This window comes from Dama dama, chromosome 3 (assembly GCF_033118175.1).
Source record: "Dama dama isolate Ldn47 chromosome 3, ASM3311817v1, whole genome shotgun sequence".
In the NCBI taxonomy this organism is placed as follows: domain Eukaryota; kingdom Metazoa; phylum Chordata; class Mammalia; order Artiodactyla; family Cervidae; genus Dama; species Dama dama.
This window is the reverse complement of record NC_083683.1, coordinates 59,071,822-59,084,817: the sequence shown is the minus strand read 5'-3', so window position 1 is coordinate 59,084,817 and position 12,996 is coordinate 59,071,822. Positions and strand designations below refer to the sequence as shown.

The 12,996-nt window shown below is 37.8% G+C and overlaps 1 protein-coding gene across 1 annotated transcript in view; it reads right to left on the bottom strand.

The window, feature by feature from the left end:
* BEST3 (bestrophin 3) overlaps nt 1-5,718 on the bottom strand; it is a 46,481-nt gene extending 40,763 nt beyond the window's left edge. The window contains 4 exon segments of the mRNA XM_061123091.1: nt 1,568-1,801; nt 2,268-2,362; nt 5,566-5,678; nt 5,680-5,718. Of these exon segments, the coding sequence (XP_060979074.1) occupies nt 1,568-1,801; nt 2,268-2,362; nt 5,566-5,678; nt 5,680-5,718 (481 nt within the window).
* Nucleotides 5,719-12,996: the final 7,278 nt, after the last annotated feature.

The following is a 12,996-nucleotide window of genomic DNA, read 5'->3' as shown; positions in this document are numbered from 1 at the left end:
ATTGTAATATACCTGTATGTTTGCCAGGCCATTATACCCTTCATCTGACTCTATAACTGACTCCTTGTGACTCATTGCTTTCCCACAACTTGCTCTGCACCCCTCACAACAGCCTCTACGTTCCTTCCATTTCCATCTTGACTTTCACAGCCTCCTGGTCAGAGATGATCAGGAAGACCTAGGATGTCACATCAAATGATTGTTCCTTCTAAAATGATCAAAGGCCTGTGTTATGCCTTTGCACTAGATGATTTCATTATTAAAAGCAAGAATGCATGTCATACCATGTGCCAAGTAAGCTTCTAGACACTGCAAGTATTATCTTATTTAATCCTCACAACAAGCTATGAGGTATATGAGATTAGAGGGTTTTACAAAATCACTATAACCCCATTTTAGGATGAGAAAACTGAAGCATTAGAAAGGTAAAGTAACTTAAACAAGGTCATTAAGCTGGTAAAGGGTGGAGAAGGAGTGGAACTCTTATTCTGTATTCTTGTTGTCATCTGAGAAGACAAAATCAAATCAAACAAAAACCTCCCAAACCTCCAAAAACAAGCAAAAATGCTACTCTTAAAATATATATACATATCTCTATGTATTTTCAAGGATATTTCAGAAAAAGAGACTGGATAATGAAAACTAATTTGAGACTGTACTCAACATAAAGGCAAAATCATCTCATGGTTCCTATGTTTACTATATATTCATTTATACATTTCAATATTCTCTCAGATCGATCAAAGACAACTCAGCACAACAACCCATTTTAATTCTGTACATGCCAACAATGATCTCATTTAATCCTTATCCCCTTGAAGGCTGATTTAGCAGCTTCTTTGCTAAATATTAACCACAAAGAGAACCATCCTTCAAATGTGATTTGTTCTCAGCATCCTGTGTCCCGGAGCCCAGGTACAGAACTACATCTACTCTGAGGAACAGAAGAGACAACAGACCTCCACTGAAGCAGCCTTTTACTGCCACCTATCAGAGTCTGCATAGATGAAAACCCACATTGCTATTTCCTCTCAGAATCTGCTATGTTTGGGCAAAAGTATTAAGTTAGGAGTTCTGAGCCTTAATTGAAAATTTGACTCTCCCTTTAATGAGCAATGTGATCCAGGGCAGGTCACATCTTCTCTGAATCTCTCATGGCTTTATTGAGGTCCAAATGAAATAATGTTTGTGAAAGTGCATAAGCTGTTAAGTGCTAGACAATGTAAGATAATATTACAGATGGCTTATATTTCTTTAAAAATGATATATGATGAAACATGACAATGGAATATTATAATTATTATAGATTATAATATAATATTACTGTATTATGACTGTTGGCAACGTAATATGAGGTTGTTTGCTGTTTCCTTTGCCCTGCGCCCCAAGTAAACCTCTTGAGGGCAGGAACGATGACTTATTCATTTCTTGCCTCTTAGGACTGTTTGTAGCACAGGATTGGTGTTTAGTAAATGTTTCTTGAATGAATGAATGAATAAAAGATATTTTCAGAGGAGATGTGAAGGTTGAGAGGAGCCCCATGGAAAGGAAAAGTAATTCACAATACCTGCTTCAACCACGTGGTCCATCGTGGGGAACCGTTTGTACACGGCTGTGCTGACCGAGCGGAAGATGAGCAGGGAGGTGAGATTGACATAGCGCATCAGCGTCCTCCGGAGCAGGCGCCCGTGTTCGTCACTTCCGTGAACGCTGCTGGAGATGAGGAACATCAGCCTGTCTGGCCAGGGCAGATTCACAAACTGGTTCCACCATCGATTCACTACGAGAGTAACATAAAAGCCTGCAGAATAACAGGACACTGTCAAGCAATTCCTTACCGAAGACGCGTTGTTGACACTGATGCTTTTAGCAGAATTTTAGCCTTTTTTAGAGATCAGGGTGTAAAAACATTTAGTTATCCATATCTTATGATTTTTCCCTCCAGAAAAAAAAAAAAAAAGTAATTTGTGCCTTTGGCATAACACTCAGTAAGTGAATATTAGAACTCACATATTGGTGACAAAAAATGGAGAGTTAGTGAAGAGAAAGCTTAATTGTCCAAGTGCAGATCATTACCTTAAACTTGTTGGGTGTTAATTTAGCAAAAGCAGTCTTGAAGGTAAACCTTATGGATGATTCTGGTTCTGTTGCAAGCAGTGACTTTTCAGGCATGCCTCTCAGCTTGGAAACACTCCCATGCAGAGTCACTGGTGTTGCCGTCGCAGAGACAGCTGTGTGGCTGCATGCTGCGTGTGACCTATACTTACCAAGCACAAAGGTTACTGGAATTTGTTCAGCATATCTGTCACAGTAAATTGATAATTTTTCAAAGAAACGTTTTTGGGCTCCTGTAAGTAACAATCTGGAGCAAAAATAAAATGCACAGCCCTTTATGATATTATACTTCTGCACCTGCTTTGCAAGTGACATTCACTGCAAACAATTAAGCAAAAATAATCCCAGTTTTTTTTTAAAGGAGCAGTAGCTTTTCCTTTTATACCTAAGCTGATGTATCTCAAAATTTAACTGCTGAACGTTTTAAGTACTAATGTTTTTAGTACATAAATGTTATTGGTCATTAGACAGTGGGTCATAGTAATCCATTTCATTTTGAATGTTTTATATTTTCTAATTTTTATATGATTAATGCACGGGATTTGGAGCAAAATACTTCATAAAGGAGTCCATTATCCAATTATTAAACATGTGTACTTAAAAAAGAATGTCTTAATTATGCTTATTATTGGAATATGCTTATTAAGTAATTATTAAATAATAACCCTGGATTTGACATCTTGTTCTTACTTTCTCATGAATATTCTCCTCAGTACATTCTTGGTTATGTGTGTTATACCTCAAGGGATGTTATAACTGTTTATTTTAAAGCCTAGAGTTATTTAAAATATAGAACAACAACACAGATTCAACAGCTAGAAGTGAAATTTTTATTATTATATGTGGTGAGTTTTTATTTCTATAGTATAAAAATATCAAAATTTACATTATAGATCTGACAGAAGCCCATTTTCTGGTATTGTTAAACATGAATCCATTTAATAGAGCTATTATTGATATTTATGTTTCAAGGGGGAGATTTAGAATCAGAAGAGATATCTCAAGACAGGCTAATAATAATGATTGAAATCTGGAAAGAAAGCATCACGGATGAATTTGAATAAACGAATGAATGCAGCTGTTCCAAAAGAATCAGGACTCCCTTGGAAATGCCATAGCGTGTGTCAGAGGCCTATTTGGATCAGTACAGCTTTGAGGAAGGAAGCGGAGGGATAATGAGGTGACAGTGAGCCACCAGTCAGATTGCTGGTGAAGAGCTGGGAGCTGGTGCTAAAAAGGTGTGTGGGATTCGGGGTGGGCTTGGAGTGCCCAAAGCTGAGGGTGCAGCCATAGCTTTGGAGGGGGTGTCAGAAATTCTACAGTCAAGAAAAGATTACAGGCAAGGCATTACCTGGTGGATAGGTCTCTCAAGGTGAGGCTGATTACAAGTTACAGCCAGAATGGTTTCTGGTACTCAAATTGAGTTGGTCAGAGAGAATTAAATGTGGACAGCACAGACCATAGAGCCTCACAGAGCCATGCTTGAGTCCCAGATCTGCCACTTACAGATTTGGATTTTGAGCATATTTTTAAATCTCTCTGAGTCTCAGTTTTCTCATTTGCAAATGAGGATAATAATAATGATACCTGTGTATCAGGGATGTTAGGAGGATTAAAGAATACGTGATATATAAAACCACTTAGCATATAATGTCATAGTCAATAATAAAGTGGTCAAAGAAAAAATATTAAGCTAATAGACACATAGAAATTTCACTAGCTAGAAGGTACTACAGCAAGTATTTTGTCAAACGTATCCCCAAATACAAAGAGAGATAATCAAACTAGTGAATTCTGGTTCTATCTTATGATTTTTAACAAGCATAACTATTTGCTTATAATGGGATTAAACAATTTTAGCATTGTTAATGGATATGAGAATGAAACTATGTCTATATTTGTCTACAGGTATGTCTGACTTTCTCGACAGATTCAGCCTGTAGTTCTTGGTAGAGCTTTGATCAAGATTAAAGGATCTATTTTAATAAGCTTTTACATTTGAAATTTAGAGAATGAAAAATGGCTTGAACTAATGATGATTGTTATAAACACAAGCACTTTTTGGTCTTTAGAAAAAATATACGCGTACAATTTTGTGGGAAATAAATAAGACATTGGAGCCAAAATTAAGGCCCAGTGGAGCATCTCTGGCTATGACGCAACTGTTCTAAGAGCTATTCTATTCTAAGCAGCAGCAGCAGCAATAAATACACATTAGTAAAAATAAACGAATGAGACAATTATCCTGAAAAGTCATGTGTCTTCCTCCACCATTTGATATTGTGAAGGACTGGATGCCATATAAATAAATTGTCAAAATAATACTGTATTTAGAGGATTTATTCTAAAAATAATTAGAGGTTTTCAATAAAACTTCCCTTTTAAAGATATTTTGCCAAAATGTATACCAATATATACATTTTTTGGGAACAGTAGTTTTGATATATAGCAAAATAACTGTTTTTGGTCATTACCGACCAGTCAAATTAACTTCCCTCTTCTCCACATGGGGTCCTGTTGCTGCAAGGAAGAATACAGGTGAGAGCAATGACGCGCAAATTTGTTCATGGTATGCGGAAGGGAAAGAACAGACTGATAGGCACAGAAAAGGTGGAAATACAGCCTCAAAAACCTTTAATGTTCCTATTTTAAGTTTTAACTTCTCCCTGAGAAGAAATTATGCAATCAATATTAATTAAAAGAACTCATGGAGCTTCCCATTTATAACACTGATAAAATTTTTTAAGACTATAATTTTTAGTCATAAAAGTATTTCATGGACATAATGTTGCTCAAATTACCTGTCAATCTGATAGGCAAAGTTTGTGAGGTTATAAAGAATAAACATCTTTTGTGAATATAATGTGCCCTCAACTTTGAAGATATGAAGAAAATAAATTCGCTTTTAGCCTTTTTCTTTCATTGAGATATTGGTAAGTTTGGGGGCACCATCTTGGATAAGATGTTGCCATTCCAGGAAAAAGGAAGGAAAGTTGCCTGATGTACACTATTTATGAAAGTGTTAATTATGTAAGTAGTCGCTGCAAGCAGTCAAATCATAAACTCAAACTACGAATGATATCATTCAGAGGCACAAATAATGATTTTGAATGGTAAAAATCATCACTCAGGGAGGATCTAGGTATAAATCTTTCATTTTTTGCCTGGAGCAAAATTCCTGAAGCACAAATAATACTTCATCATGACCAGTTAAAGTGGGGCTGGAATAACCACCTAAACACAATGGGTTAGAGTCCATTTAACATCTCAAAAATGGTTAGGTGTGGATTAAGATATTCAGTCCCAGGGAGAAGAAGGCGACAGAGAATCATGCAAAGGAGGAGATTACATAATGCAAAAGTCAGAGGCAACCAAAGGACTTGGATTTTTGAGACTGTATTCATATATGCTATTTCATGGTCATTTAAGAACACATGCAAAGGAAAGTACCTGTACATCAAACTTATTGCTGTGTAAAGTACAGCAAAAACAATAAATTCTCTGTACAGTAGTTTGTAGATGCTGCCTCTCCACTTGAGGAGTAACCTATGAAATCCAAAAAAAAGTCGCATTTGCTACTTTACTGGAGTAAGTGACAGTCATCTTGGATAGGTTTTTTTTTTTTCCTAGAAGAGCAAGAAGACAAAACACAAGTAAAAAGCAATGTTTAAGACAGAGCATAAATCTGTATTTCAAAGAAATCCTAGTCAGCAATGAGTTAGGCTTCTTTACTATTTGCCTTTCTTAGCTTGAACAATTTGGAATTTGGAGATAACCACGACCTCAGTGCTAAATCTTTTAGTAGAAAAGGGAAGGAAAGTAGTTCTGGAAAAAGTAATATTAGACATCTTAAGCTTGCCCTCATGTCTAAATGTTATTTAGAGATTATATAACTATCACTCAATAAATATTTGAATGACTAAATAAGATATATGAAATACATTGTAATATCATATATTTTCTGCATCCATGGGAAGATTTAGGGTATTGATATATGTTATATTAATTGAAATTTTCTTTTTTTGCTGTCTTTTAAAGTTTAATTATTTTAAATTGGAGGATAATTGTATCAACACATTGTGATGTGCCAACATGAATCAGCCATAGGTGCACATATGTCCCCTCCCTCTTGAGTCTCCCTCCCACCTCCACCCCATCCCCGCCTCTGCTGCTGCTGCTAAGTCGCTTCAGTCATCTCCCCCCTAGGTTGTCATAAAGCACTGGATTTGAGCACTCCCTGCACCGTGCGGTAAATTTCCACTGGCTATCCGATTTTACATACGGTAATGCATATGTTTCAATCCTACTCTCTTAGTTTGTCATTGATACTTTCAAAATCAGTGGTCAAACCCAAGTCAGTTTGGGTCTTTATTTGCTAAAGTATGTAAATAGGCATTTATTTCACCTTAAAATTTCCTTGAAGGAAATTATCACTCTCTTAGGAATCAGGAGAAGCAAGCCCCTTTTGGGAATTTAATTGATGGGTTACTTTTGGTGGTTTTAATTTAAATGTCTCTTTCGTGGGGCTCTGAGTGCACTCTGTGTACTTCAAAAGGTAGAAAAAACATCAGGCCACAGTGATTCTAAGTAAGGTGTATTTTCCCACTGAAAAGTCTCATGTAAAATGCTTAGCTCACTTTCTCTTTGGAACTGAAAAAAATGAGGCCATTATTTAGGACTCTTTCCACCTGGATCTGTTCCATGAATGTGGGTAGGATGAGAACTGGGCCCCAAATCCTAATTTTCAGTGAGTTCTCTGGAATTCCATTGCTTCTCACGAAGACACTAAACAGTCAGGCTTTGAGAAGATGCCCTGAAGCTGGTCTTTATTTGGAAATCCTGCTCCACAGCTTTCTGACATGGGGCACACAGAATGTGAAATTTCTTTGAAAACTTTTGCTTTCGAAAGGGTCTATGTGGAGGATTTTACAGAGCTAGTTAGACTGAAATTATGAAGTTTTTAGGTAGAACTGTACTAGACATAACTAATAAATCCTATAGCAGATTTCTTATATACATAGTACGTTATGGCACACATTTTACTATCAACAAGGACATCTGTCTTTATTCAGATGTAAAGAAACAATCTAATTCCCATTTACCTAATTTCCCTAAAAAAACAAAAAAACGTGAAATTTTGGAACTATGTTCTGTAGCTGTATTTTTTGTAATCACCAGCCTAAGCCTTCAACATGACTGACTTTTAACAAAGAAAACAGGACTTTTAGGCAAAAGTCAGCGCCATTACTTTTTTTGTGGGACTCACGTTACAAAAGCAGTTCCACTGTTCCATCTTCATCTCGTCTATTTGTCTAATATGAGCACAGCAAAATTGGGAGAGGAACATAATAAATTAAGCCCACTTTCGTAATTTGTTATCATGGGCACCAGAGTTTTGAATGAGTCCTCAAATAACTCTCCATGAACAGTCACCCTTCCATTACAGCTCTGTCAGAAAAACCCTGATCACATCGAGAAGAGGTCAGAGCTAAAATGCATAGGTTTACTCTGCGCACTAACCTATTTGTTTGGGTTGGAGTGTCCCGCGTCTCCGACGGGAAAGACAATCTCCAGTCTCCCCCTGCAGAGGTGCCTTCGGGTTGCGGCTGTACTCTCGGCTCACGCTCCACGCATGCACAGTCAGATTTTCTTTCTGTTCTCTGGCCACTGAGAGGACTCGGAGTGTGACAAGGACAGGGGTTAAATGACTTTCCACTTGCGAAGGCCTATTTATGCCAATTTGCCCATCGGTGACAGCCATAGCCGGGAACAAACAGGAGCAACAGCTGCTGATGTGACTTTTTTTTTTTCTAATCTCTAATTATAACTCCACCTGCCACCCAAAGCACCCCTTTGAATGAGTTGGAGGTGGCGTGAAGGAGCTGGGGTCATTTAAGACTGTTATTTTCATTCTGACCTTATCCTGGGATCAAGGAAGAAAGTCCTTTGCCCCTAACATGCTCTGGAGAGGCTCCACCAACCAAAAAAGGGAATTAGGACAGTCTGTGGGTGCTTAAAAGGAGAATAAATTTTCGTGAAGCCATAAACTGGGGCAGATAGGAACGTAAACAGGATTTTCACTCATTTGAGGAGCATTGAGGCCACTCTTCTATTAAAAACCAAATGCATGTATGTTTGAGAGTGATGTGTGTGTGTATTTTAGAACAGCATAGACAATTATTACACATGATGGCACCAGTAATGGAAACTGATAACATACTGATTCATTACATGTGTTATCCTTCCGTGAGGGCTTCCCCGGTGGCTCAGACGGTGAAGACTCTGCCTGCAGTGCGGAAGACGCTGGCTTCATCCCTGGGTCAGGAAGATCCCTTGGAATAAGGGAATAGCTATCCACTCTGTATTTTTGTCTGAAGAATCCCACGGACAGAAGAGCCTGGAGGGCTACAGTCCATGGGGTTGCAAAGAATCAGACACGACTGAGCGACCAACACTTGCTTTCACTCCATCTGTCTGTGGTCTGCTAGAAAAATGTTTTAATTATTCAAAATGTCTTCTCTCAGGTGGATTATGCTTCTATACTTGCCTTCTGGAAAGAGAGTGTTCATCAGCATTCTTTAAATCATGAAATAAATAATTTCAGGGTCAATTCCTGGGAGTTTTCCAACCTTCTAAAGTAACATGTACACTAAGCACTGTGCCTTAAGCTTAAATAAGATGACTGTAAAAAAAAAAACAAAAAACACAACATGTGTTTTTGTGGAGAAAGATGTAGAAAAAAAGATGCTTATTTAAAAATTTAAGGTAAATACAATTGAAAATTTTGCTACAGTGTTGTGAAGTTTCATTTGCACTCAACTGGTTTCTTTAGCAAACTCTAAGTATCTTAGGGCAAAAATAGAGTTGCAAGTGTCTGATTTCTTGCCCCCATCCCTGTATATAGCTCCAGCATGGAGTCCAGTGCATTCTGGATTTTGAATATGTATCTGTCGTCTGATTATCACCTTGTCACTCTGATACTACTGTTAGTACATTTGGGGGAGTTTGTGAACATTTTAAAAGCATAGCTACACTGCTGCATATTTTATATTTGGATTGCTGTGAAAAGTGGTTGGATAGACCTAATGTTGCTTTCAAGCCTGATCGTCATAGAATTTGAGCAAATCTAAACCCAAGTGCTTATGAAATAGAAATATTGGAGCTATTTTTTTTTTTAAATCTCACTCTGGGGTGTCTTACTTGATATGTGGTGGCCCTGAAATGTGGCTTAATTCCTGGCAGTCCTGACTGAATAACAGGGGAACTGGCTTCCTCTATGGACCACTGTTGACTGGTCTCACTTTTAAGCAGGGGAAATTATCTTTCTAATCGGGCTGTTTTCAGGAATGACCAAGTAATGGTTGAGTTAGCATTCTAAATGCAAATTAGTCAGTAATGACTGGATTGAATGAACAAACTCCCGTTGTTGAGCTCTGAGTCTGGTGGCTATTTCTAACACGTACCGAGATGCCGTTCAGAAGTTAATTCATTAGAGGGGACCAACACCTACAGCAAATTTCAAACATCTGGCAAACACCAAATTGCAAAGCTAACTATTCATATGACTTAAAAAAATTTTTTTTGATGTCGACCATTTTTAAAGTCTTTGTTGAATTTTTGCAACATTGCTTCGGTTTTTTGTTTTGGCTTTTCGGCCATGAGGCATCTGGGTTCTTAGCTTCCTAACAAAGAATCGAACCCTCACCCCCTCCATTGGAAGGTGAAGTCTTAACCCCTGGACTGCTAGGGAAGTCCCTATATGAATTTTTCAAGAAACTTTAAAGTTTCTTGTTTAAACAGGCATACTTTTCTTCCCCCTCTGGATTCTAAAGTTAACGTGTGTATTAAAAATAAAATGTAAAACAGCGTATAAAGAACAGAGTGGTACTCTATCATGCTTCGCTAGGGGGGTGGTAATCATTTAGTTATAAAGTTAATCTTTTTAGACTTTTGCAGAAGACACTTTAAATTCTCTAATAAGTAGCAAACAATGTGGTAGACACTTATGCAATGTCAGGGCTCTATGAAATAACCATACCAGTCATATTTTCTTTTGACAGCAAGGATCAAGTTTTGCCATCCCGACCACTCTGGTTTTCAGCAGTCCTGATAAATACATTTGTCTTTAATTCCAGTAAACCTCCAGTGACAGGACAATTCATAAAAAAAAGAATAACTGATCATTTCTAAGTGATGGAAATGCTGATGTTCATCCATAGATGTCAAGATAAATCATCCTTTATTCCTTAAGGGAACAAAACCCAGCAAGTTTAGATAGACCATGCCACTTCCTAAAAGGGAACCAGCTATTCATTTTCATTGATGTGATAAATCTTTTACCAAATTTCTTTTGAGCACTGGGTTGAACATAGTCATATGTATGTGAAACTTTGCATTCAGATATTAACCAAAGGCCAGGAATGGTTGTATTTTGTAATTTTTTATTCTGACTCTAAGACTTTTGAACATTATTAAATGGGGAATAAGGAATTAGTAAACATTTCTGAACAGGAAAAGGGCTTGACAAAAATCTATGTTGCAGAAAGATGAGTCTATGAGATGAGAATGTGCTGGATTTGAGTGGGCAGGGACTAAGGAAGGGAATCAGTCTGAAAGTTATTATGGTTGTTCTAGTATTACCTGGGGTGGTGAGTGAGTGGAATGCAGAGAAAGGATGGTGAGAGAGAGCCCAGAAGCACAATATCACTCGAGGAGAAAGAAAGGAGGGAGGTGGGGGGAGGGAGAGGAGGAGGAGGAAGGAGAAGTCTGATATGACCCTTGCTTCATCCTTTGAGCCCGTTTGCACACGAAGAACAAATTTGTTCAGGTGACACAGTTCTTTGCAGGGTGCCATGTAGTTTTGACATGTTTTATTTGATCTTGCAAATAGGAACATTTTATCAGAAAAAAATGGTTGCAAAGTAAAATCATAAGTAGGAACTCATGTGTCTGTAAAAATCAAATTATTGAATTAAGTATAATTGGCTGAGCTTCAGTTTCTGTTACTGCTTCTGGCTCTTATTCACTTTGCTATGTGCTGGATCTCTCTAGAAAAAGACAGCAGTTAGTGCTAAAGTTGCAAGAAAACTTCACAGAGTAAACTTTCAATTGAGAACAGTCAGACATTACTGTTTTTGTCAGCAGAATACCTGGTTCAGTTGGTTTGAGAATCACTCACAGTGATATTTTTTCCCTAAAGATAAATTTTTATTGGCTTAGTGGAACTGTAAGTTTCTTGAGAACTTGTGTCTTCCTCTTTCTTGTTTTTTCCCCCCCCCTATTTATTGGCTACCGTGATGGATGCAATAGTTGTGTAACCAACAGCTGACTGGGATAAACTGTGTCAATCCAGATGTATGGAGGTTTCTGATACATGGTCTTGGACAGAACTCTGCCAAAAATCAAACTAAAGTGGATTTGATTTGTTTTTCTTTTTCACTTAATTTTTTTTTCTCTTTATTCCAGGGAAGAAACAGTGAACTCCAAAGATTCGAAAGACTATTGAGTTTTATTACAGATGAAGGTCTAAACTCATAAGACTGGCTATTTGAGGAATCATCATTACTTTCCTTACACAGAGTAACTGCCAACTCAACAGAACAGAAATGCATTAGTTCACATCCTGAAGGTCACCTTTTTCTAATGGAAGGTACGGAAACTTTGTTCTATTTTAGGGATGAAAGCCTAGAGTCTAGAGAATTATTACTATAGTGCTTAAAGTGTATCCTGTACTCTATAATCAATGATATTTCTCAAATCAATGGTACCGCTTAGCTCAGGCACATTCCAGATGGCTAAAGAAAAAATTACAACATAGGGCCAATTAAAAATCAGTTTAATTTCATAAGAAAAGGTATGCAAAGCCAAGTATAATGTTTATTCCAAACAGCTGTGAAATTCTGTTACTTCAGTACCTTAATGGTGGAAGATGGCCGCTCTGGAAATTATATTACTGTGTATATAAGGGGAAGATACAGGGCTTCCTAGGTGGCACAGTGGTAAGAAATCCACTTGGCAATGATGCTTCTCTTAAAGCAAGAGATGCGAGTTTGATTCCTGAGTTGGGATGACCCCTTGGAGTAGGAAATGGCAACTCCAGTATTCTTGTCTGAAAAATCCCATGGACAAAGGAGCCTGACGGGCTGTAGTTCATGGGATTGCAAAGAGTCAGAGACGACTGAGCACATACGGACAAGGGAAGATATAGATAAATGGGGGAAAAAAATCTACGCATAGATCCTAGAGCAAGGATTGTTTCTGGGTCTCTGAAATGACAGATTGCATATTCTGAAGACATTTTTAGTTTCTTAACACATACATACTAGCTCCTTAATAATGTTACTATTGAAAAGGGTCATGGGTTTGGAGTAATAGAGTGAAGGAGAAACTCAAACTTTTACTTCATAAAATTTTGTATTTTTAGAACCACATTCATATTTTCATATTTAATCATATGCAATAAAACATCTTACATGATGCTTCTTCCAAGTTTATACCTCCAGCCCAGATTTTCACCCAACTCCAGAGCTGGTCTTGATAATTTCCTAAATATCCTAAGCCCAACTGAACTCCTGTTCTTTCCCCTAAAACATGCTCCTCCTGCCACCTTTCATCTCAATTGGTGAAAATTCCTTTCTTCCAAAAGGTCAAAATCCTTAGAGTTGTTCTCAGCTCTTCCCTTTCTCTCATACCACAGTCTAATCTTTGAGCAAATCCTGTTGGCTCCACCTTCAAATCTGCTCAGAATCTGTCACCTCCCTGTCTCATCTCACATCCCTGTCTCAGCTCCTCCTACCTCATCAGAGCCCCCTCATCTCTCTCCCAGCTGACTCTACCAGGAGGTCTCCCCGCTTCTCTGCTTGCTCCCTCCGGTCTACTCTG